At 43.5% G+C, this 26,349-nt stretch overlaps 1 protein-coding gene across 1 annotated transcript in view; it reads left to right on the forward strand.

Moving 5' to 3' along the window:
- The first annotated feature begins 12,122 nt into the window (after positions 1-12,122).
- Positions 12,123-26,349, forward strand: part of LOC104571956 (deubiquitinase DESI2) — a 51,991-nt gene continuing 37,764 nt past the window's right edge. Inside the window, exon 1 of the mRNA XM_010219090.2 lies at positions 12,123-12,397. Coding sequence (XP_010217392.2) covers positions 12,359-12,397 — 39 coding nt within the window. The 5' untranslated portion in view covers positions 12,123-12,358. The remainder of the gene's footprint in view (positions 12,398-26,349) is intronic.

Here is a 26,349-nt window from a genome sequence, read left to right on the forward strand (position 1 = left end):
GTATCCCTGAGGACGTCCTGATATGAAAAAATCTCCTTACTGCTAAGCTTAATAGATGCTAAATTCTGGTTCTGAACTGTTCTGAAGAGCTTGTGCTGCTGTAGACCTGTAACTTCTGTAGCAAATTATATTGGTGACTGTCCCTTAGCTTCTGGGATCAGGATACATTCCCAGTTTTGAAAAAGAATTTGAATGAGTGGCAAGGATAATGTTGCCACTAATCATATTTTAGGAAATTTCCTTTAAACTAACATTTTTTTAAGAATCCAGCATCTTTTTCTTTCCTCTTGTACATGTGTAAGAAATGTGATCGGTAGAGAGTTTTCAAAAGCAAAGTAGTTCAAAGGTAATGGAAAGCACCTGATCTATATGTGGTTCCATTTAGGATCTGAGTAACAGCTGCAGACTTAACAGACAAGGCCAAACTGAATTCCTTCAGCACAGCAAGATCTCAAGAGCCCTTTGGATTATGCTTGGAATACAAAACAGAGCTAACCCCCTTGTGTTTATTAGCATGACAGCTCTCCACGTGGGAAAGAGGATGTGTACCTGTGTGACTGGGAAGATAAAAGTGCAGTTGTGCTGCTTAAATTTGTAAGGATCAGTCTGGGCCTGGAATGCTTTTAAGTTGGGGAAGGGGAAAGCTGGGTGCCTGCTGGGATTTCATTTCACAGGGGTGCCTTTCTGTAAAATGACAGGAGCTATTCTGTTGGGATGTGTTTAGTAAAAGATGACTTTTTTCATCTGAAAGGTTGTTTTTCCAGGAATCATAGATTTCCCACTGAATCTCAGTGGGATTTACCCCCCAAAACCCACATTCCCTCCCTCTTCATTCTCCTTGGAGAGACCTTGTGTGTGTGAGGGCATGAATGTGCAATTTTAACAAACTGAGAAGAGTAATGCACTGAACTCTTGACAAAAAATGAAGTTTTTCATGTGTATATGAATTCATGTACATATAAATAAGTTATAAACGCACATGCACACATGCATAATATATTTAGTTATTGAAAACCTGAACTGTTTGGGGGAGTGATGTCTGCACTGGTGTTTTCAGTTTCATCTAACTTTCTCTTTCAGGACCAGCAGTAATAACTGTTGGCTCAGTCCCACCACAGGTTTTGGTGTCAGGAGCCTGCCTTTGTGCGGGAGATGCCAGAACCTTGCCTGGCTGAGCCCAGCTCGTTGGGCGTTAGGAGAAGTGCCAGTCTCTGCCTTCTCATCCAGCTCACAACATTTCCCCTTGGTATAAACACATTAATTACAGGTTTCACTGTTTCCCAGTTACAAAGATGTGTCCCAGCCATGAGCAGGCTGGTGTGCACGTCTGCCAGCCGAGGCTCTCTGCTTCTAGCACTAAGGCAGCTGAGTTATCTGTCGTTTCAGCAGATTTTAGCCACCAGTTGGGATGCACTGCTCTGTCACCGTCTGCCAGTCAGTTTCACTATTGTATTTACTGGAGAGCAGGAAATCATGAGATAGGCTGCACCACTTGGCTCTGATCTGTGGCTCTGTATCCCATGTGGCTTTATTCTTGTGAAGAATATGGGTGGTGCTGCTGCTGTAACTAAGATCTTGGCTCTTGCAGGGAAAAAGCCAGAAACAGCTGTAGGTGCTGTTTCCACTACTGCTGAGACATGTTTTGGTTTCTAGAACATGAAGGAGTGCTTATTCAACCCAGCTGATTGGCAGCCTGGTCGATTTGTATTTCCATTATGTTTTATCACATCTAAAAACAGAGAGAACTGTAGTTGTGGTAGGGGGTGCATCAGTTCCCTATCCTTCTTCATCTAATAATAGATAACAAGAACTAATTGGAATGCTCGATGGGAATCAGTAGAGGCTGGAAACAGGCCAGAAGCTAAGCCTGCCAGAAATAGGTCTGCCAGGGTTGTAATAGGATGTGCAGATGTGGAAGTCATAGCTCCTGGAATCAAAAAAGGTCAATTTTAGTTGCTTCTTCCCTTTTCCTTTCAGCTTTTCTGTAAATCACCCCCGCTTTAACCCATTCCAGGATTAAAAAAGCAGAGGAGCTGCTGAGACCTGTCCTATGTCTCTGTGAGCTCACTCTGTCCAGGATTTCCTGTTGAACTTATAGAAGGTTTCTGAGGCAAGAGGAACATGGGATAAATAATCTGGAAAACAAGAGCTGAAGGATATTGTCCTGTTGGTAAGAAAGGGCAGAAGAGGCACTGGGTGGGGGCTTGTATTTACAGGTATCCTCCCTGCCCAAGCACAGGCTTCTTTCCTAAGGATTCTGTTAACAGAGCTGGTGAGAGAGATCAGTCTGCTATACACTCAGCAAATTCTGCCCAGGAAGATGACTTCACTCGTCTCCTTTTCTCCTGCCACAGCACTGTGGCTTTTTTCCTGTTCCTGGTGGGTGCAGTTAGGAGTTAGCAAAGAGCAGAGGTGCTGATCTGAGAATTCAGAGCTTCCTGCCAGGAGAATAGGAAAGAGGCTAAGGGATGTTAAGGGACTTTTGGTCCAGTAAATTAAAACATAAATACAGTGTCCAGCATGGTGTTTTGAAGCCTTAGTGTAAGAATTGCCTTTTTGTCTTTTAAGTTCCATGATACTGAGGCTTTGCTATTTATTCTGAAATGCTTGGGTCACTGCAATCAAAGTGTGTATTAACTCAAAATAGCAGATGCAATGTGCTTTAAGTATCACAGGGTTATGCTATCTGAACAGATGAAAGAGCAGATAGTGTAATTTAAGTACTCAGGTACTTTAGACAAGATCTGCTGCAGACTGAAAGTTACAGTCCTCATATCATTGTATGACATGTCATAAGCTTAGATTCAGCACATGACAATTAAAATGTAAATCACAAAGGATGGAAGGAAAAATGTGTTGTGCAAATAGGAGCATCAGATTTGAGAAGTGAAAGGTTTTACTATCTCAGTCTGTTGTTGTCCTACCAAATGCTGTCTTGTACTTACTCAGCCTCAGATTACTACTACTAGGGGAAAACTGCATTTCAATGGGGAGTCACATCCTAAGGAACAACCATTTAGCAGCTTTTAGTCCAGAAACTCCTGTCCTAACATCCTCACTCTAATTCAGGGCCAGAAATCCTCTCTGGCAGTTCTTTTGTGCATGAGAGTTATTGTTGTCATAGCAGGTGGCTGTGATTACTGCTGTGCAAAAATGCAATTAAGGGCAAGGGGGATGCTATGTATTCTTCTTCCAGGATGTGCAGAAAAGTTAATGAGATCATTTTGTAGAATAAAATAACTAGAAATAGTGGGAGTGACCATCAAAAGCAGTACAACTAAAGAAAGACCCTGAAAAGGCTAGAGCAGTCTGGGGCTGTTTGACAATGCAGAGAACAAAAGATGTGGTGGTGATTAGAGAGTTGTGTTTTTAGAGAGGCTTGAAAGACTGAAAGAGTGTCATGAATGACACTGAGGGAGCAAGTGACAGAGTTCCCTGATAGGAGCAAGCCTGGAAAAAGAGAAATAGGGAAATTCCCTTCTGCTACAGATTTTGTTCTGCTGGGGTAAGTAGGACCTGATGTGTGCGTGTGTGGTTTTTTTTGTTGTTGTTGTTTTGTTTTGTTTTGGTGGTCTGGACCTGCAGAACGCCTTTACTGAAATCTGATACTACTACTGCTGATAGACCTACTGCAGACCTACTGATACTTGGGCAGAAGGGGCAACACAGAGAAGAAAGTTGTTCTTAAAGGGTCTGATTTGTATCAGGGCTTTTACCAGAAGGCAGCAGGTATTGCTCTGTTGTGCTAGGTTATGGCTGTAGGTGTGTGCGTGTGTGTGCTTTAGTGTTTATGACACCTACAGTGAGGAACTGGTAGAACAGACAAACTCTGATGTATGTCTAAAGCAATACTGCCATTTTAAACCTGTTTAGGTACTTCCTCCATTACTCCAATTTTAAGAGGGTGATCAGTATCTCTGAAAAAGTGGATTCCTATTGACCATTCATTCCAGACTTAACCTTACAAAATTATATCCTTAGGTCTGTGGCCTTGAACATTTAAGTGATTGCGGGATTCAAGATATTCATGCTAGCCTTGGAGCTTGTTGAATACCACATTCGTTTCATTAATTCCTATAATAATCTAGTTCATTAGCCTGCAGTGCCACCTAGCCTCCTCATCCTGTGGACAACAGATAGGTATGGTGCAAATATTTAGAAGAGAAAAATAACTAAGAAAATATTCATGCAATGGTCTCTCTTCCCCTTCGTTTAAAGATGTAATAGTTTAATCTCAACAGAAGATTTTCATCAGTGCTTTGACAACTGTTACCCCACTATTAGCCAATGGTGAGGGAAAGCAGAGGAGAAGTAGAGATCCCTTTCTTCATAATATTGGTTCCTTACTCAATGCAAGCATTACTCATAAGCCATGAGGTCTGAGCTTGGTAAGGAAGCAGCCAAGCTGGTGCATGGCTGTTAAATATTTCAACAGTTTGATTCATCTGAAAGTGATTCATGGCCTATTGATAGCAGTCATGTCAGAACTGCCATCTTTGTGCATGTTAGCCGTTTGCCAAGTAGTGCTTTGTGGTGTTTCGTAATTCAGGAATTAGAGTATTATGGGGGCAAGCGAAGGAGGCAAATGTAATTCTGCAGGGCCACCAACATCAGCATCCCTGCTAGCAGAAACAGCCACATAGGCCGGGTTCAGCCCGCACACAGGTCCCAAAGTGCAGAGGACAGAGATTGGCTCTGGGAAGGGGCAGCCTCTGCTGCCTACACGTGTCACAGGGAGCCGGAACTGCCGCTGTCCAATTTCCTCCTTCTTCCCTGATTTTTCATGGGATGGGGAGAGGAAGGAGGTGCTTGTGCACGAGGAGCAGCTATTGCAGGGGGAAAGGAGCTCAGCAGTGGTTAGCAAGGTCCCGAGCTCCAGGGGAACAGAGGACGAGATTGAGACAGTAGCAAGGATGCAGGCAGCAGAGAGCATCCCATGATTAGGTTGGATGTGGGAGGCTAGTGAAGAGGAAGAAATTTGTCATTTTATCCACAAACCCCGCTGACTTAACAAGAAGCCTCTGTGCTTCTCGCAGCCTCTCTGTCCTACACAGCTGAATCTGAACTCCCAGCTGAGCCTACTCCATCACTGTTGCAGGATAGAATTGTTTTTTCCTCACCCTTGGGGCAGCTAGGTTCACATTTTTTGCTTGCTCTTCAGACTTTGATCTGACTTCTGGGTCACAGGATTGTTACCATGTGAAGGGGAAAACGAATTCAAATAATTCATTTTTGTCTGGTACACATCCAAGGCAGCTGTGATACTGCCCTCCCGAATAACAAATGTATTTAATCTGAAGCTTTGGTTTTCTGCACATTAATGGAAATGTGCACTTTTTTCTATGGTGCCAGTAGTTAGAATCTCCATGCACTTAGACTTGAAAGGGGTTAGCAGGCAACTCCTTTGTCAATGACTGTAATGGAGGCTAAACCTGGGGCCACCTTTGTGAGGGAAACAAAAATGGACAGGAACCAGAAAATGTACCCTGTCACAGGCTGCCTTTGTGGAGCAGACTCTATTTTTTATGGATTTCAGCTTACAGAGTTCTTCAAACGGCAGGGATAAAGCTAGAAGAAAAATGTAGCAATTGAAGCTGACCTGGAGGTATCTATATGTGGTGCTGGTCAGTACAACGTAGTAGTCTTGAGTCTTTTGGAGGGTGTTTGCACCTGCTTCCATTTGTAGTTACCAATCACTGCTACTGAGCTATAAGACTGGCTTGCAAAGTTGCATTTTACCCCGTTTCAACACACAGATTTAAAAAAAAAAAAACTCAAGAGTAAAATTAAATTAGGGCTGGTTTTGAAAGAACTTTCAAAATTTTTGTGATTTCTTTTGTTCCTTTATTCAGTTTCTATGAAGGGTCTGAAAAGAAAGGCTTAGGTGTAGAATAAGGAATACCTAACCTCTGCAAACGCTTTGTGCTGCTTACACACATCTCCTTAATACCCTGTGCCACTAGGTTTGACAACTTTTTTAGGAGAGGACTGAAGCTATGGTGAATTTACAGAATATTGCAGTCACCCAGACCAGGAAAAAAAAATAAATTGAATCCTGACATCTAATACTCTCTATCTGCCTATCAATAGGCAGTCTGAGGGTTCTGAAATGCTGTAACCTGGTAGCTAGGGAACACATCTAGGAGCAGGTGCCTGAGCTCCCATTTGCTTCTCTGTGGATTATTCCCAATATTAAATGCAAGCATTGCCTTTGGAATGGAAATCAGGACTTCCACATGCTTTGCTGTTCAGCAGGCAGCAGCACCAAGGCAGGTGCCTACCTGTCTCGTATCTTCCCCAACCCATAACCTAAAGGTTTGATATCCTCCCTGGCAGGAGGAGAGTATTAAATCTGCAGGACTAAGAGAGTCCAAGTTTCCCGCTCCCTCATCACATGCTCTTAACTAGCTGGTGATCATTGAAAACACATAGCTGGCCCAGATGTGTGTCTTGTTACGGAGCTTGTCTTTTACTTCTGGATTCTGCCTGCTGCTGACAGTATGTGGTCAGAGTTACTCTCAGCATGGTCAAGCTGTGCCAGGGTGATTTCAGATTCTCCCTGGCAGTTGGCATGAGGGGCATTCCTGCTGATGGGTGGGTTTTGGGTCTGCAGGCCAGCTGATGGTGAGTCCAAGCCCACCCAGAGGTATGTGGTTTGCTTTCTTTTATCCTTTCCAGACTTAGTTCATTCCTCAGTCAAACACTGCAGACCACAGTTACACAAAAGAACAGATGTCTGCAGTCGATAACAGTGTGTGTGCCAACAGGGAACAGTTTGGATCAACAGATAGGCCAGTGCAAAATTCCACAGTACCTAGATGCTTGCGGTGCGAGTCTGTGCTGTCACTTCTCTTTTGCTGACTAAGTTTGTTCAGCCTTCAGGGGTCCCTGGAGGGCTGCAGCAACCCCACAGTGTGGTGACTCTGGCTGAGGTGCCCCCAGAATTTGTTACCTTCTAGGGATCCCACCAGAGCAAACTCCCCTTCTCTGGGCTGCACCATCCTGAGTCCCACGCTTGCCTGTGTGGTGCCTGTCACCAGCTTTTATGGATCACAGTTTACAATGCCAGTTCCTGCCCCCTTCTTTGGGATTGCCCAAGATGAGAAAGGGTGTTTACAAGTCTGGCATTGAACTTCAGTTGAGTTTTCTTCAGTCCCTGACTGAACTGCAGATTTTGTCCGTGGCTGAAGTCTGGTCACTTTGCTTCCCCATATCTCTGTGATGCAGAGTTGTTGATATATCTTCTCGCTTGCTATTCAGCTTTATCATCTCTTTAAATTACCGCTTTTCACTGTGTAGGTACAAGTTCTTCTTTTATGTTCATATAGGGTCTAGATATGAGGATCCTTGCTTTTGCCTATGGTTTCTAAACATCATTGTAACTTGATGCAAGTAAATAATCCAAAGATGTTACTGATGAAAAAAACTCTGAAACAAAAAGTCTTTAGTTTCTGTAATACACAATGCAAATTATTGTTCCTCTGTAATCTACTTAACTGTAGGCATTGGCTGCTCTGGAGCCATTATTATATGTAATTTGCCATGAATTAGTAATTAGTAATAATATTTTTATCTGCTTGTCTAGTCCTGAGCATCAGAATCAAGTGGTCCTGACCAGTGTCACCTGGGGCCTCCACCCACCCCTGTCCATGGGCCCAGGAGCTCTATGTAAGCTCAGGTTTGGGCACCCACTGCTGCCAGCTCTGATATTATGCTCAGTCCCCAGGCCCCTATCCCTTCAGGAGCAGCCCACTCTTGCTGCTCCCTGTTACAAATGTCCAAGGATTGTCCAAAAGTTGAGAAACACAGTTGCAATGAGAAGGGAGACAAAGTGTGAAATCAAGAGTGACTCTGTGAACTCTATGCAAATATTAATTTTGTTTCCTGTGGTTACTAGCATACATTTACCTTTCAGCTAAAAATCTGCATTGTTTTGGATAAAATCCTTTAAATGTTTGAAAAATATCCATGATGATGACTTCTCCTTTCTTCTATGGTGCAGTCTGAAGTTACAATACTTCACACATTGCCTTACTCAGGGCCCAGCACAAGACATCTCTCTTTGCTACCTGAAAGTTTCCTGTGTTGCTTTTCTGCCCTCAATTTCTCCCAAACTCCATACTCTGTGAGACCAGAAATCGTTGAGCTCCGTGTTCTGTGTGAGTTCCTCAGGTGGAAGTGACATAACTTTTTGATCAAAATGCCTCCTGTGACACTCCAGGTGCAAGGTTACAAAGCCCCAGTAGCCATGAGAGAAGTGATTTATTGTTGTAGATGGAAGAAGAGCAATGTGACTCTCTACATTCCAGAAAACCCTCTGTCTACCTCGGGGACCTGATAAAATGCTGTCTCTAGTTTTTAAAATTTTTTTAAATTTTAAAATTTTATGCTAGGATAGAGTCTTGGCTAATGTACTCTGAATGGGATAATGGTGACAACCTGATGTGGGCAAATGCACTATAAAAAGTCCAAAATGAGAAGTTGTCAGAGAGCATAATGGGCATCCAGGGGTGGTGGACATGATGTGAAAACAGGACTTTTACGTATCTTGGAGATTAAATGTGGCAGCCCAGCTGTGAAATATATTTGAAAGCTCCATTGTCTACTGGGTTGCTAAGAAGGCTTTGAAAGTGTGTGAGAGTAAATTAAGGAAAGGTGTTAATTTGAACTGGGATTCATGAGTAGCAGTGCAAATAGACAGATCTCTGGATACCACCACCATGTTTAATACATCCACTAATTCTGTCTTGTGCTGCTGTTCTCTTGTTCTTGTCCCTCGAGGAGTGTCACAGAAACCCTTAGAAGTGTCCAGCACTGCCACTTTGGCAACTGGGAACCTGAAAGAGGTGACTGAAATGCCCATCTTTGCCTCTCAGCTGCAGCCTCAGCTGGTATACCAGCAATTTTCGAACATTGTACCTGAATCTTGGTTTTCTACTCGTGCTAGATGGTGACATTATGATCATTTTAACCCATCCCACCACACCTGTATCTATTAATCTGTTAAGAACGTATCAAAGATCACATTGTGATTTACAGACAGTCATCCTTCAAGAGGTGCATTCGTTTATGTCATGAGTAACAAGTTTGGGTGCAATTCATAAAAGCTTTTATAGGGCAAAAGAGCATTAAACATTCAGACTGGGGGGGCTGTTGACAGCAGGATTAGCTACAGAATTGTACTCAGATACTAGAAATAGGATTATAGCAGTTAAACTGAACTAGTCTGACTTGTCTATGAAACACTTCAACACAGCCCAAAGCAAAACAAGCTTTGTAAACAGTTTAGATTAGTGTTAAACAGTTTAAATTACTGTTAGGACATTTCTATTGTGACTGATCCCTTCTATTTGGAGTCACAGTAAGTCTCCTAATATAAAATGGGGTAGAAAGAGGATCCTTCCAAGATTCGCTCAGAGTGTTGATGAGGCTAAGTGACCTTGGGGAACAGCTTCTTCCCATGGGTATACAGGGAGCCTAGAGCAACTACACTCATGATGTAACTCTCATAATTCCATGTTTTGAGTCAGATGGAGTGATTCCAGGCCTTAATGTCTAAGTGACATTTAATGTCTAAAGGAAAAGTTCTCTAAATGGCAAATGCACATTTACCCTAGTTTCTAAAGCAAGAAGATGAGTGTAAAGACAAGCTTTTAGCTTTACATTTTTTTCCTCTTCTATCTCCCAAATTTGAAAGTAGAATTATCTTCACTTATAGCTCTTTTTGTTTGTTTGTTTGTTTAGTTTTGTTTATTTTTTCCCTCCTTGCTGATTATTTTAAAAAAATAGGACAAAAATGTCTTAGCTTGCACCTGCATTCTCTCTCCCAAAATCTAAGTATTTATAGATGTCTGTCCCTGCAATGTGGACTGAGTTTTAAGTTGGCTCATTTATTTTAGGACATGTTGGTCACAGCAGACACTGGAGTTAATTTAGCAAGTAAGCATGTAGATAAGCTGTGAGTAGAGCTGCTATTTCTTTTCAGCTAAATCAGTTAGTTTAATACCAGCTATTCCCTCTTCTTTCCCTTGCTTGTACCTTTAAATCATCACCACAGCAACAACAGATACAGGATACAGGAAGTATGCACCAAAAAGCAGAATTCTCAGGGTACCTTTGACAGTTAGTGGGGGTCCTGGGGGCTTCAGCACAGAGTTTTTCTTAGAGGTCAGAACATGAATGATGGTACTGAGCCCCTTTCAGAGGAATCCTTTCTTTGTGTTACAGCCTTTAAAAGCATGATTTTGTGTCTGTCTGTTCCCTGAACAGTATCTGTGCTCTGGAAACTGCTTAGCCCAATGCAGTGACTATCGTGCAAGCGCAGGCCTGAGCTGTGGCTCTGCCCTCACAAAACGCAAACGCACCCGCTCACGAGGAGGCAGGTCCTGGCCTCCCTGGGCACACCAAGTGAGGGGAAAGTTTCATTGCTGGCTATCTGGGCCTGGGTACTTAGCCACATAGGACACTGCTCGATTTTCTTTCATGCTTTCTGCCCCCACTGCGAGTCTTCCTGCATGCCCATAACGAGTCTTTCAAAGGGCAGGCTCCGAGGCCTCATCCTTTCACCCCTGACAAAGAGCGGGGAGCCGCTCTCCAGGCAGGACGGTTCCCAGGCAGCTGAAGACAGTATCGGGAAGGGCAGGGGCATGCTGGGCTCTGCTGATGTAACAGGCTTGCTGCAATTTTCATTCAGATCTGGTTGGCTGTGAGCTGGCAGAGAGCCTCAGATACGCCTCCAACACCGATGAGGTCATTCCTGCTTTTTTTTTTTTTTTTTTTTTTTTTTTTTTTTTTTTCCCCTCCACGCTGCTCTGGAGAGGATCTGCGGTGTCTCAACGTTTAAGGTCAGTGTGCTAATTCCCAGACCACTTCACTTCTCTGCGTGCAGGAACCCCCTTCTCCTTTCGGCAGCAACCTCTCCCCAGCACCATCACAGACCTTGTTTTCCCTTTAAAGAGAAAGGAGGAGCAAAAGGAAGAGGATTTCACTGCAATGGATTTTATAATTGACTCTCACATCCAGGGGAGTGTTTGCTAGCAAGAGCTGCCCGGGCCTAACATGCGAGTAAAGTAGCTCCAGGACTGAAGAAACTCCAGACCTCGCTGCCGTGAGAAGTGAAACTACTCGCCCTGCCCCGTCGTTGTTCCCTTCCCCGCTGTCCCACCGTGGGTCATGCAGGGATGTATCCAGCTCGTGCAGCACAGGCTTCCTGCACAGGCTGGAACGAGCTGATCCCGAAATAAGGGCTGTCCCCGGCGGAGAGGCACAGCCCGGGGCGCGCAGCCCGCGCCGTGCCCGCAAGCGCCGCCCGCTCGGCAGCCACCGGGGATCCCGGGCCCGCTAACTTCGGCGCCGGCTCTGCCCGCGCGCCCGTGGGCAGCATGGGGGCTGCAGCACCCGCCTCCCACCCCCGGGGCAGCCAGCCCCTTCCTCCTCCTCCTCCTCCTCCTCCTCCCACGGCCGAGCCCCGCGCCGGAGCGCTTTTGGAGCAGCCTCTCTGTGATGCCCTGCCGGGGGCACGGAGCCCCCCCCGGCGCGCCTGAGCCGAGCCCCGGCACCGCGGGCAGAGCCCGGGCCGAGCCCCGGCACCGCGGGCAGAGCCCAGAGCCGCTTTCGGCACCGCGGGCGGCTCCGGCGGAACCAGCCCCGGCACCACGGACAGATCGCGACGAGGTTTCAGCACCAGGGACAGAGCCCGGAGCGCGCTTCGGAGCGGCGGCAGCTCCCGGAGCGGGCCCAGCACCGCGGCAGCGCCCGGGCGCGGGGACCCCCTCGCCGAGGTGACCTTGCTGCCGGCTCCGGCGGCGCCGCTCGGTGCCCCGGCTCGCCGCGCACACATCGCTGGGCAGCATCTGCTGTAACAGCGCGCGTCTCTCTTGGGAAGGACGCTGAGAGATTTTTTTTTCCTTTTTTTTTTTTTTTTTCGTCTGCTCCGCACGCACCCACTTCTCCCCAGAGCCAGGAGAGGGCTCCTCGCTGAGCAGGCAGTCTGGTCGCCTTTTATGGATGGAGATTTACAAGCCTGGATGGTGCCTGGTTACAGCGGTGTGCTAAAGAGTTAGAAAGAAACCTCGGATCTGTTGCGCTACGAAGGGGTAGCTCTCTTCCCTTCCCTCCCCACCACCGAACAAACAGCAAACCCAGCCCTAACCTTTCTGCCTCCTTGCAACAAAGTTTACCTCCTCCTCCCCTCCCATGAGAATCCCCCTTTCCTCCTCCCTCCATGTTCCTTCCTTCTGCGACTGTAGGATGAGGTATTTCCTTCTATTCGGCTGAGGGTTAAAGCGAATCCTGGGGGCAGTGGCGCACATCTGGCAGGGACTGCGAGGTTTAAATCCAGCCTCCACTGCAATCAACAATGGCAAACGAACCTGTGATTCTGAATGTTTATGATATGGTGAGTATGAAACAGTCCTGACTGGGTGGGGGGTCAGGTGGGAGCTGTGCTTGATTACAGACATTATAAGAGGAGCAAAGTACAGATCAACAGCAAGGGTGATTCCTCCTTATCCCCCCCACCACACACACTTCTCACGAATGTCATATTCTGGTAGAGATAATGCTGGTCCTGGTCTTGTCTTAGAAATGTTCAGCATATTGTGCCAGATCACAGGGAAAACTGTGCTGGATTTTATGCAGGATCTTGCATGAGCAGCACAGGGTGGGGGAAGGACTTTTTAATTTACAGTGTCCCAATTAGGGAAGGAGATGTGGTCACCTCTCTCTCTGTAGAAACCAATTGCCCTTCATTTCTGAGAGAGCAAACACCTCCAGGCTATGGGGAAGAGGGTTGGGGTATCACCCAGGGAAAGGGTACATATCTAGGAGCACAATAAGAAAGTGTTTTCCAGGCTAGCAATCTCAGGCGGCCCTTTGTATGCATGAGGTTATAGTTAATTGTTGTCTCTGAAGGTTAATTTTAATGACAAAAGTAAGAAACTGTTGAAACTGGTGAGGTCTCAGCACTGGGAGGAGCATGCTGCCTGGATATATTTCCTGGAAGTTCACAGTGTGGCAAGTGGCTTTCCTTGCCCTCCTCTTGCAGGGGGAAGTGTGTATATAGGAACTCTCTGTGCTAAGAAAGCAGAAGATCCAAATGCAATCCTTGGCAAGAGCCCCCAGAGAGAAGAGGGGTTGGCACAACCTGTTTGTCCTCAGGTCTGGGACAGGCTCAGGAGAGTTGTGTTCAGCTTAGGAACATTTTGTTGGTGATATATTTCTCCTCCTGATCTCTTTTTTTAAGCCAAAGTTTTTAAAAAAATGTTTTTCAAATCTTCCAAAAATCTAGTGAACTTTACTGAGAAAAATATGACTTTATGCCCAGGGATTCACTAGGCTATAAATATGCTATTCCATACCTTTAATATTTATGCCATATGTCTGTTTTTTTTTTTTTTTTTTTTTTTGGTCACCAGGCCATGACAGCTTTCACCAGGAAGCCCACAGAGTAATGTGGGTTTCCCTTTCAGGCAAATCCTTATAATAAGCACCAAAGAGATTAGGAGTGGGTAGTTATAAATGCCAAATCTCCCTTTATTGAAAAGACTAAGTGACCTTTGGTTGGCTGAAAAAGCGGAGGTAATTCCTGAGAGAAGAGGGTGTAGAGGTTATTCAGGTAAGATTATATCTAATAATATTGAAGGACTTCCTGAAAAGCACAACTGGAACTCGAAGCTGCCTCTTCTAGAGTCACTATTGGGAAAATTGAGCAAGTTGGTGTAAATTCCTTTGATCAACAGTGGTTAATGGTTAATTACTTTGGCAACCTCAACTGTGGACTTTCCCTAAGTTGTCCTTCAGTCATTAGCCCCAGGCAGCTGATGAGCTGAAGAGATCTGGACATTGTGATAGACTCAGTCTTGGCCTTTTCTTTTTTTTCCTTTTCCGCAATGACTGACAGCAAAGATGAGGCCCAAATGAAGGGATGGAAGAAGGGACTCACTGTTTGTGCTTGCTGCGTGCAGAAGTGGACACCCAGTCATAGTGAACTGAAGTGAGGTCATCAATTTAATTCAGACTGATTATCTTTTCTGCCTAGGAAGCCATGAAAGCTTTCTTGTGTCTAACCCCATGAGTTCCTTTCAAATTAATACTCTCTACATAGAAACCATTCTCTTACATGCATGTGGTTGGCTGCCACTGAGTCACCTCTACTTCACGTCCTGCCATATGATTATTGAGGCTGTATACTTTTCCACTGCTGCTATGATTTAAACACCATGGAGTTTGGAATGTAGCCATGCCAAATTTGCACTTTGTTATACTGTGGTGGGGAATTGCGGGGGAACTGGGAAATGAGCACATTTGCTTGAATGACTACTGGAAAGCTAGTCTCAATGGGGAGGAAAAAAGAAACACAGCTGGGGATAACAATTAACTGGAGTTTAAAGCTCTGCTTTCCTGACAAGGAACATGACCCTTGTATGGCATCTGGAAGCACTTACACTGCAGGAAAGCTTACCCTGAGGGCAGAAGTTCAATTATGGGCTTTGTGCAGCTATGAAATACCTACTCTGTGTATTCTTGTGTATTCAAAGATTATGGTCATTTATCTTTGCTCACTGGATATGTAGCAGAGCTCTTCAGAAAAAAAAATGCTTTTATTTAATGAGGTATTTTGAACATGTAGTTGAACTGAGTAGGTATATTTAATAGGGGTTTTTGTTTTGATTTTTGTTTTTAAAGCATAAACCAAAAATCAGAGGATATTCCGAATGTGCAGAATGGCATCATTAAAAGCAATTTCCCTTATCACCAGCAAGAAGGGTGATTATATCCTGTTTTGTCTGTTGCTAAAGAGCTTGTACACAGCTGTACACACTTACAAAAAGGATAAAGAGGGAGAACTTTGCTGCTCAGCCAGATTACTGAGCTCTGATTTATGATGTGTGAACACAGAGTAATAGCATGGATCAGGAGTCTGATCATGGATGAACCTCTTGCCAAATTTGAATACAGTTCTCACAGGGACTTACTCTAAGTCAGCAGCTGTTTGGAGACCTGCATGAAGTGACTGGAAAGAAAGAAATTTATGATAGAGGTTGCTCTGATTAGTTAAGACTTTGCCTTCGGAAGGATAAATCAAATTCCCCTTCATAATTACAAGATTCTTACAAAATTCCCTCTCCCCAAATTCAGAGAGTTTATTGTGGACCAGATCTTAGATTACAGAGCCGACCTTCTTAAGCCAGGATCTCATCACGGTTCCTTATTGCTTTAATTATTTGTGGCTTGCTTTGGAACAGTTAACTAAATCAATGTAACATTAATGGATGTCATTGACTTAAATCACTCCTAAGAGTTACTCCAAATATTTCCTAAGTTAAAAACTTTAGCAAGCTAACATAGCTAGCAAGCTAGCTTTAGCTAGCTAAACATATTCCACTGAAAAACAGCCCATTTGGTAGGGATTCAAGTTGAGGGTTCTTGTAATGCTTTCTGCTTATGGAACAGCACATTTATGCTATGAAATTAAAAGCAGTGATGTTTATCTCATTGCTCCCCTGCTTTTATTAGAAGTATAATTGTCCTGAATTTCCACTGCTTTGCAGCTGATAAAGAACAACTTGTCATTTTTATTGGGCATTTTTGCTTGCACTTTATTCTGGTGCAAGTGAGCCCCTGAGTTGCAGGGATGTTGCAGAGGTGAATGAGAGCTCCAGTCATCAGGGAGCACGGATGTCGGGTCTGTTTGTGGCAGGTATGCTAGGTCTCCTTCTCAGCCTTGCCCTGCTATTATTGCATTGATTCCACCGAAATTTGTCATCCTCTCAGGAATGAATAAGAGGACAATAGGATTCAAGTTACTGCAAACACACCAGGATTGATTTTTTTTCTGTGGTTGCTACCTTCAGAGAGGTAGTCAAACATGTAATTATTTTTGTTCCAATCTAAATGGCTGATGACAAAAGTTGGTCCTGCAGATAACAACTGTAATCTCTCTTGTCTGACTGATTATGGGATGTCTTTGTTTTGGTTTGTTCATCACACCACTGAATGGATCATCAAGGTGTCCCTGACACAAAAACAATACTCTTGGCTCATTGCAATGAGACAAGTATTTGTGGTGTTTACTGTAAGCAGTCTGTATTGAAGTAGGGGAAGCATTTTGATCTGAGAATGTGAAAGTGTACGGTCACATATGTTGTTTCCAAGAGGGAAACAATTCTAGGGAGAGTGGTGACACTAACTCACTGGAGGAGAAATCTGTACCTTGTCCCCACCATGATGGTCAGAAGGAAGTCAGTGCAGCAGGCAGGTTCCAACACTGGATTGCTGCTGGCAGCCTGTGCTCCTGAGCAAACGAGCTGCAGTACTAAAAAGATTTAAAAGGTTTCTCTTTTTTTTTCCCGTTAAGATTTGTATTTTCATACTTAAGGGCCCCAAATTGCGGTAATCTGCCTAGACATTAAAATCGGTACCATTTCCACAGTAAGCTCCAAATCTCATTGTATTCTGCATACAATTCATTAGTTTAGTGAGTTGGGAAGGGGATATAACATCCAGTGCACTGTAACCACAGAGTGGGCTCTTGGCACAAGCCCGATGAAGTGAGTTCCTACCAGCAGAACGAGGGCTGAGCAAACATTGTAAAGTGGCAAAGCAGCTTCTTTGTTCTCTACAAGTGGCTGTAGTGAAACAAGCTACAGTACTAGACAACCACAGCCCAGTTGCTTGTGCATGAGCCATACTCTGTGCTTGCTGTGACTTGTATCCCTGTTGCCAGAGAATGAGGAAGAGGGGAGGAAGGTGTCTCATGTAGGTGTTAGTCTTGCTGAAAGGAAGAAAGGGAAGTGCAGGAGCTGAAGGCTGACCTTGATTGTCCTTTCTATGCTAGCAATGTTGTAATGGCTCAGCAGGGCCGAGTATGTTGTAATGAGCCTGTCCTCCTCCCTGAGAGAATTAGTTTCAGCTGCACCGAGAAACCCTGACCATGGCCCTGTGTAGCCAATCAGCTTGTGGACTCCCTGCAGGGGATGATCAAAAGATGATAAGAACTGGTGGCTCTGAGTGGGAAAAGAGCTTTGAAGAACTTATTTTTTATGCAGTTCTACAAACAGCTGTCAGCTTAGAGTTACTTCTAGTGAGAGCTGGGTTCAAGCCAAAACCAAGGAATGAGAGTCAGTTTGAAGATGCCCTGCTAAGAAGAAGGAGTCCTAAGAAGTGGTCTGACTTTTCTGTCAAGCTCGGAAGAAAGGTAGGGTTCTCAGTCAAGCAGGTTGTAACATGGGAATGTGTATGTGGCAATTTGTAGCAGACCCTGCATTAGGGTAAGAATCGAATTGTGTTTATTTGGTGTGCTCTGAGCATTGCGAGAGTCCCTGAGTGGAGGGAGCCGGCCAGTGACCTATGAGAAAAGGCCTAAAGCTAAAGGTTATGTATGGTTGTAGAGGGAATGCATAATAGTATTAAGCCAGTTCTTCTGATACAGAATAACATTATAGAGGTATGAATTGTTATTTCTCCTGCTTTTAGTCTTTTCTGCTCTGTAGCTTTTAGCATTTTGTTTTAACACGTATTATTTGCATCCCCTTTGGAGGTGGCAGCCTGTATGTCTCACTGAAAACCAACACAGATGAGATTTTATCATTCTTCATTGCCTGTCTATACAAGTGAGCTGGTGAGGGTGAGACTTGGGGCCCTTGTAATAAAACACTTTGAGACTGAAGGAACAGAAGTTCTTTGTACCTCTAGTTTGAGCACACAAACCTTTGAGTGCATTTTAGAAACAGCAGGATTGTAAACAGAGCACCTCATTCAGTGGGGTGAATGTTTTATGCACTTAGCGGATCTTGGAACACTTTATTATCTCTCTGGAGGAAGGAATAAGTCTAGTTACTCAGAAAAAGTGTCAACAAGCTTGTGATTACTGTAAGTAGAGGTCTCAGAAGCTCTCAGCTCACTTAGTCAGAGGGTGAGAAATCCTGTTGCAGGTGGCAGCACCTCTGCACTGCTCATTAGTTGTCTGTTAGCTGTTCCGTGCAGAGAAATACAGCATCATCTGATTCTGCTTGGTATTCCAAGAAGTTATGCAGCAAGTAAAGGGACTTCTTCATCTAGGAGGTTGATAGCTGGAGGGTTTCCTGCTGTGATGAGCTCAAGAGATGCATTAAGTCAATACAGCAACTTGCGGTCTTAAAAATTAAGTAATAGAGAGCCACTAGGAATTTCTTCTTTCATATATTGGCCAAAATTGATACATTTAACAACTGCAAAGCACAAAATATTGCCTTTGGGAGGTTTTAATTAAATTCTGGCTACTCCTAATGTACAAAAGTGTTGTTCTGAAATAAAATCACCACTTAAAAAAAAACACACACACACATTAAATGATGTTTTGACTCTTCCTAAAAATGTTTGTCAGTCATTTCTGACCAAAACTCTGTACCAAATTTGAATAATTTTAATTCTCTAAGATACTGTTCATTTAAAAAGTTTTGTGATTTCCTTCTTGGAAGGACATGATGAGAGTGGGGTACGTTTCCTGTGTCACTCTTCAAGCTTTTAGGAATTCCTTCATCCATAAATAAGACCTGGCAAAGGTCATTTGCACTCCAACAGGCTTGTTGTGGGGAAAGGTTAAGACAGATTTTTATGTTGCTCAAAGAACATGGGGAGACTTCTGATCTTGTTATTTTGTTTTATTTCTGCCTTTGTCCAGAACATTACTCTGTTGTCTTGTACTATGTCAAGAACATCATACTGGATAATAAAACAAAGCAGTGAGACAGCAGTTGCCTGGCATCTAGTAGCGGATTTCTCTACAGTGCTGTAATATTTCTTATATAAGCTCTAAAATGCCTCTGTTTCTATGAGTAATTGAACATGCTGCTGGTCACAAGCTGTGAGGGAAGGACCTGCTGCATCTCAGATGCTTGTTTCTGTGCCTTTCTGAGGCTAACTACTAACTACTTCTGTGCTGGCTTCTTTGTGGGATTTGTTTTAAACTGTTAAATTAAGATTATACTGTATGATATGTTGAGGGTTCATAATCATTCAGGCAGAGTAATAGTCCCACTGTAGGATCTCTACTATTGTACTATGATACTTGTTATCATTGGCTTCTAAACTCTCTGGGAAGGCTTCTGGTTAGTGTTCAGAGGGCTTGGTTAGTAGCAGAAAGTCTACTACTATGCATGAGAGAGGAGCCAGGCAGAGAAGAGACAACCTGCTCTAACTCAACATCAGCAGAGCCCTGAGCTCAAGGTATGTGAGGGAGAGGACTCTTCAATCAGGAACAGTTGCAAAAATGTTCACTGGACTATCCAGACTGCTTCCCTTCTCTTGAGCACAACCTTTCCCATTGTAAACAGCCATTAAATTAAATAAGAAAATATATAATAAACAAAATCCTCCTAAGGCAAAACTTGAGATTTTTATTTTTTGAGTTGATCAAAGACATGACTGAATAATCTGGTAGGATGAACTGAGCTTTTTTGCTGCTGCTCTTCTTCTAGACTGCATGAATTTAACCTGAGTGGCAATAGACTGACCTTGGGCAGGTTTGGATTGCTCACTTGCCCTGCTTGCATTTTGGAGAGGAAGGAAAAAGAAAGCAGTCTGGTGATGCAAAACACTTGTCTGTAATCAGGGAGATTACAGAAGTCCAGGTGAAAATAATGAAATGAAACTAGACATCCTTCTCTTGTATTTTGGAGAGGAGAAATCAATCAAAAGACCAGAAGGTAAAGCAGCTAGTATATTGAACTTCAGCTGAGTCTATTAGTTCAAGAACAAGGAATCAACACATGTTGGGCATTTAATCTAAACTGATTAACAAGCTAAACGGTATGTGGCATGGCCTGGGTTAATAAGCCCAGCAATGAAATGTGCCAATTTATCCATAATAAATAGGCTTTTGTTGTCCTGGCAACAGCCTGGAGATGGGTAAGAATCTGTTTTGATGTTGTTAGGATGACAAGATGTGTACCTGTCCATGTTACTGCTGATATCCTTCAGCACTGCAGTTCTCTAGGTGACTACCCTCAACTTATGCAGGAGAGGTTTTATGAGCTCATTCTCTTGACAGTACACAGAGCATTCCTATATCCAGCTACAGTATTCATCCCATCAGTAAGCTCATTGAAACAGTGCTCTGTTGCCCAGTGGACTGACTTGAACTGGCTTATCCCAGGTCAACCTGGGAATTCTGCATGTGCTAAGTCTGCTCTGCAACTCTCTCTCCTTTACATCAGCTCCAGCAAACATAAGAAACCTTGATGTATAAGCTTTAAGTTCTCTCTTCTCAATGTAAAAATAAATAAAATTATAAACTCTGCATCTGGAGCAAAGCCGCATAGGTCCTATCATCAGTACAATGCCCATGTCAATGTCCTTGAGGTGGTTCCTGTAGTTGACAGTGTGACTTAATGTCTTCACAGAACTCAATTCAAACCAGCCTGAATGCTCAAAGAGTCAGGAGTTGGCTTGTTTATGGGCAGGATCACAGGTGTAAATCCAGGGGTTTGAAGTGAGGTCAGTCTTTGCCTAGAGTTATAGAAAACATTTGCTGCTATTGGAACTTATTGTTTAACCATGTCTACAGGGAAAACTGCAATCCATTGACCTGTCTCTGGGCATGGTTCTAAGCAACTCTGAGGAAAAAATGATTGTTTCTTCATGAAACCATACGGAACTTGTTTTCCAGTGAATTTTCTTTCGAGCTTTTTGGGTTTGTTCCAAATATCAAAGCAGATTCATTTTAGAACATGACACTTCTGGCAGCAAGATTTAGCCTCTGGCTTATTAGGCTGTCAAGGTTCCTAATGTCACTTGGATATTTAAAAGAAAAAAAAAAAAAGAAACTCTTAGCCCTGATGAAAGTTGATAGGTTGATGGTGCTGGAGACTGACACTTTTTTTTTTTTTTTCTTTTATTTACCAAATAAATCTACACTGGCAGTAGCAAAGCAAGCTCTTTTGCCTTAGGAATCTCCATGCTGGTCTACAGATTGCTCTGCTGCTATGATTCAGTTGGTGATCTGGTTCCTACTGAGGCAGCTCCTGGGGACCAGTTCTGCATGTGGTGGGGGTTTCGGCTGTGGCCAGCTAAGCCCTGGCAGTGGGACCATTTGTCAGGTCTATTTCTCAGTGTTGTGATGGGCAGGTATATAGTTGTGCACTAATGAGATGGCTCGAATTTAAATTGATGTCCCAGGACTGAAAGCTACTCTCGTGACCTGGATTGCCCTTATTTTTAATTCTTTGTTTGAGTACCTCTTGTTCCTGTCATTATGCCAACATTATGTAATCAAAGCTGTGAGAAGCCGATATCAATACATTTAAATATACACTTCTCCTGGGGGTGAAGAGATTCATCCCCAGATTTTCACAAGTCTGGTGATTCATAGCAAACTGACTCTTTTTCTTTTTTTTTTTTTTTAAAAAAAAAAAGTTTGCTCTTTGGGATAAACCCTGCATGCTGCATGTTCTTCAGTCTGACAGACCTAGATGATTTCCCCTACTTCAGAGATTTAACTAATAAACACATAAGCCAGATTTTTTTTATCCCAGAGCAAAAAGTGAGGTTATGTCCTAAGAGTGGAAAATTTTTTAATTGGTAACTTAGTCCTCCAGTAATGAACCTTAAGCTGTCTGTAAAAGCAAAGATACAAAGATAGGGGCAAGGGAAACATTGTGAGTTGCAAATGATCTCTTCATGCCCCACATGATAGGCAGGGATGATTATCTAAAGAAACAAGTGCCAGGTGCTAGAAATGCTGAAAGCATTTCAGCCTGTTTGGTAAGCAGTCTTCATCATGTGGGTCAACACATGGGTCACGTACCATTTGACTACTCATGGAAGATCCCCCATCTCTGGGAGACTGAGAATCTGGCACAGGAGAGAAACCCAGCACAGTGAAAGCTCCATTGCTAAGACAGTTTGCTGAACTTTGACCCTGGCTATTTCATTGTGCTTTTTCTATAGAATTAATTCAAGCCACAAGGAGCTATCAACTTATTTTACTTTTTGCTTCAGTATCTTCTGCTAGAGATTATACTGGGCATTGACTTTTTTTTTTCTTAAAGCTTGTTTCATGGTGACTGTTGCTTCATGCCCTAGAGGATAGGGAACTCAGGATACCTCCTAGAGTTATAGACTTTGTCATAGCTTAGCTTTACCTAGATATATGATGGCAGAAAACAACTTGCATTCTTCTTGACATCTGTTCTTGGCTTATTTGGTGCATCATTCTCAGTTTCAGACTTTGTGGAACAGATTATTTTATAGCTGCCGTATTTTTGTCTTCTGCCCTACCTGATGAATTATCCTGTTGAATGTGAGAAGTGGCAGAGATAAGAGGTTAGGCATGGAACTAATGTCTGAGAAGTCATCTTTTTACCTTGGATCTGTCATTGACCTGAAATTTTGGATGGAGCAGAGCTTAAGATCCTCAGTACACATTTTCTAGAGAATAGGACAGGGATGTAGATGTTTCTGAGCAGGGCTAGGGTACTTTCTTGGCAACTTGCTTTCCTTCTAGAGGAAAAGGCCTTCATTTGACTGCCTAAGTATAGAGATCAAGGGCCATTTTTGAATGGTCCAGGTCTGTCCTCTCATAGGTCTCATAACTATCCATCCTAGATAGATGTCTTAAAACATCAGGACGTTTCAGGTGGCATGATATGCCCAAGCAATTTGACATTAGTGATATTTATGTGCAAAGCGGAGGAGGAGGATGATCGGTGGTATTTTTGCCTTCTACTTTTACTAACTAGTATGCTGACTCATCTAGAGTGACACAGACCTTGTTAAAATCCCTTAGGACTTGAATATTTCTACCTCTTTGCACAAGTCTGCCATGACAGCAGGTAGCAGGACACTCTGGATCTGTTTTTTCATGTTGCTTATATCAAAGTATCTTTCATTTTTTGAAATAAGTATTTCTTATTAATGGATATTTAATGAAATATCCATTCAGCAGAGGATTAGGATTCTTACTGGAATCTAGCTGTTCTCACTGGGTATCTTTATCACCAGGTTACACTGCTATTCGGAATTTTGCCTGGCCCACTGAACATGTAGATATTTTATAGGAATTTTTCTTTCCCTTCATATTGAAGTGCTTCATTTGGAGTAACTGAGAAGTTCTGAATTGAGGACGCACTATGAGAGGGTAGCTAGGCTGTTTCCCTGTGAGGTAGGTGGAGACTCCGATCTCCTCTGGCAAGACTGAGGAGGTTAAAAGTTGATCTCTGCTTTGCTCAGTAAGTGTCTGGACTCCTGGTTATGAGGTACAGGCAGGAAGCACTTGCTTTTCCTTGTAAACAGAGGTCAAACCACAACCTTCCCTCCCATCGCTCTTGTTTTCATTTCAAGCAGGGCACTTTTCAGACAAATGTTTGTTTTTCTTTGTCCCAACATGATCTTTTCTGCCTCTTCCTCCATGATTGACTACCTAACCCAAGAAAGGCGATTACTTGTGCAGCCTTTCTTCTGAACAGGTCCTAGCACTGAGTACATGTACGCTAAAGCCTCTTTGGAGTGCCCCTGTGCTGGAGGCATTGATAAAAGCCAGGAAGGCATTTTTGGAGCCTTCCAGATCTGCAGATGTCAGACTAGAAATGGTGTCAAGCTGAAATCCACCCACCTGCTTTGGCTGAGCTCTGTCTCCAATTTTCACATTAATTCTTCTGGACTGAGGTGCCATTTGCTATCCCCTTGTTTTCTCCAATTTTTATGGGTACTCATTATTCAAGATAGCTGGGAGTCTTCTCTCTGGTAGCTCTTTAGGATGCAGAATAGACTTACTCAGCTTTCTGCTGCTGGAGTGTTATTTATACATTTTGTGCTTGTTAGTGTGGAAATACTGGGGACAAATGCGTTAAGGAATGGGTTGTGCTGATCTAAACAGTGGATATTAACACCAGTGTAAGACAAAAAGAGGCATGAACAGATCAGGGAGCCAAACTAAATGGGTGTGTTTCAAGCTCAGATGCTCTTATTGGGACTAGAAGTAAGTGCTGCAAAAGTTTTCTTACTACACTCCTTGCTATATGTTCATGTCTAAGCTATGGTTTCTACAGAGCAAAAGCCTCAGAAAATAAAAACAAAAGCAAACCATGTGGATCTGTGTCGATTTCACTTGCGTTTTATCATCTGGGCCAGATTTCGGCTCTTCCCTTGGGCCAAGTGCTGCTGGCAGGAGACCCAGCTGGAGGCCTTGGGCAAGCAGCAGGATTGGAGGCTCCCTGGGGGAGAGGAAGGAAGGGAGTTAGGAGAGACGTCTGTCCCGGAGCTTTGTTTAATTGGATTGGTCACACGCCCTTCTGGCATCTCTGAGCTGTGATGCTGAGCGTGGCTCTCCAGCCCCTCACTGTTCAGGCAGAGCTAATGGCGGGGAAGGCTGCACCTGGGAGCTGAATCAAGAGGATGGGGATGGAGACACCCCGTAAGCTTCTCTCCTTAGCAATTTTCCTTCTTACCTTCCAAAGAACAAGCCAGAACTGGAACATTTTCAGCGCTGCTTTTTGCAGCTCCCTCTATTTTTGTGGAGAGGGCAGGGGAGCAGGGAGCATGTTGGAAATAAAATTGACGTCCTCTCTTCCAAATCCATCTAGAAAAAAGTAGAAAAGTTTTATATTAGGAGGCTGACACATGTATCTGTGGCTTTTTAAGTGCTTTTCATAATACAGCGTGTCATTGAACTGTTCCAAGGATTCCCTTTGTAGTGTGTAATTACTTGGAGATAGGCTGTTCAGTGCCTCTTTCAGCTGCTGTTTTGGATAATCTTGATGCAGTTAAAGCTGTTGATGGATCAAACAAATTTATGCAGATGGGAAATTTTAAAATTAATGTAAAAAACTATTTTATAGTCTCTAACTCATCAGGTACTTAAATTCTGTGCCTGGTGCATCTGTACTTGAATTTTACCTTTCATACCCACAGGACTGAAGCATGCCTCCAGCTGTCTGCTACATCTCCTGAGGTCTCAGAAGTGTCTCGTTAAAGCTGATGTTAAGGCCTATTAAGTACATGACTGTGGCTTCTAATGATGCATCTCATTTAGGTGAGTTGTCACCAGGAAGTGCCAGGAATCACTGGTGCTCTGATCCCCCAGTGACAAGGGCAACAAGAGCCACCTGGAAAAATGCAGGGTAATTCCTTCCTATATCGGGAGACAAAAGGCAAAGTGCCTTGAAAACGCTGTTGACTTCCTAGGAAGAGACAAACCTTGCCATCCTAACAGCTCCCCTCTCTTCCCCCTGTGAAATGTAGCCTCAGCTCACACAGCTTGCAGATGGGAGACATCTGTCCTTGGGCTCTTGGTGTCTTCAGCCAGTTAATTATTAATCACCACAATATCCCTTATGTGAAGCATCTTAAATGCCCACAAAGCATGGAGAACTGTTTTGTCAGTCAGATTAGAAAGGCTTTAGTGCTCTGCCGATCACATTATTTCTACAGTTGCTATTCTCACAGAGAGTGCTTTGGCACTTGGGGATGGACAACATCAAAATGATGGTTATTGCATCTGAATCCCATGTCAGATGACCTGGTGTCACCAGAAACATATCACAAGTGTCAATTTACTTCAGGAACAGAAATATCACAATAGAGGATAAACAAGGTATTTAAAACTGTAATGGCAGTATAGGTATAGTGCCTATTATAAGCACCTACTAGGATTTTTCAAAAGCAGCCAAGTATTTATCTCCTTTAAAAGACACTTGGAGGTTCTTAAATCCTGGGAGGAACAATTAATTACTTCTGATTCTTGGCTGTCCACTGTGGTGCTCTTTGTGTTGCTGCTGCTTACGGTTCCACTAGAAATGGTGAGAAGGATCAGCTCATGTGTGGCTCTGGGACTTGCCTGCTCTTTGTATTCAGCCTGTGGGCTAGTCTAAGGAGAGAGAGCCTGACCAGACACAGGTCAGGGAATAAACACAAAAGAAGAAAATAATTGCTCAGTCTGTGCTGAGGCTTATGTCTGAGACTACACCCAACATTAAGTGCCTTGAGACCCCAAGCCTCTTCCAGCTGGAACTACCCTAGTGGAAAGGGAATGGCAGTAACACTTTATTTCTATTTTAGTTTTGTTAAAATACATTAGAGCAGATCTGAAAACAAACAAAAACCCAAGCTACTTTCCATTCATCTGTAAGGCAGTTTTTCCAAGGAAAAAAATTATTTCCTTCTGGCTGTCTTCAGCAGAAGAGACATTTTAAACAACATCCTACTCCAACAATCACCCAAATAAAGACAGAAATGTCCTGCTCGCGTGCTCGCTCTCTTTCTCTCTCTCTCTTTTTTTTTTTTTCTTTTTTTTTTTTTTTCCTTCTTTTTTTCCCTTTCTTTGGCGTGGCTCCATGCCAGCCCTTGAGCACTGGGCAGAAGTTTGCCAGAGCA

Source organism: Tinamus guttatus, unplaced genomic scaffold, assembly GCF_059628265.1.
Source record: "Tinamus guttatus ecotype Peru unplaced genomic scaffold, ASM5962826v1 Tinamus_guttatus_pri_ptg000676l, whole genome shotgun sequence".
Taxonomy (NCBI): Eukaryota; Metazoa; Chordata; class Aves; order Tinamiformes; family Tinamidae; genus Tinamus; species Tinamus guttatus.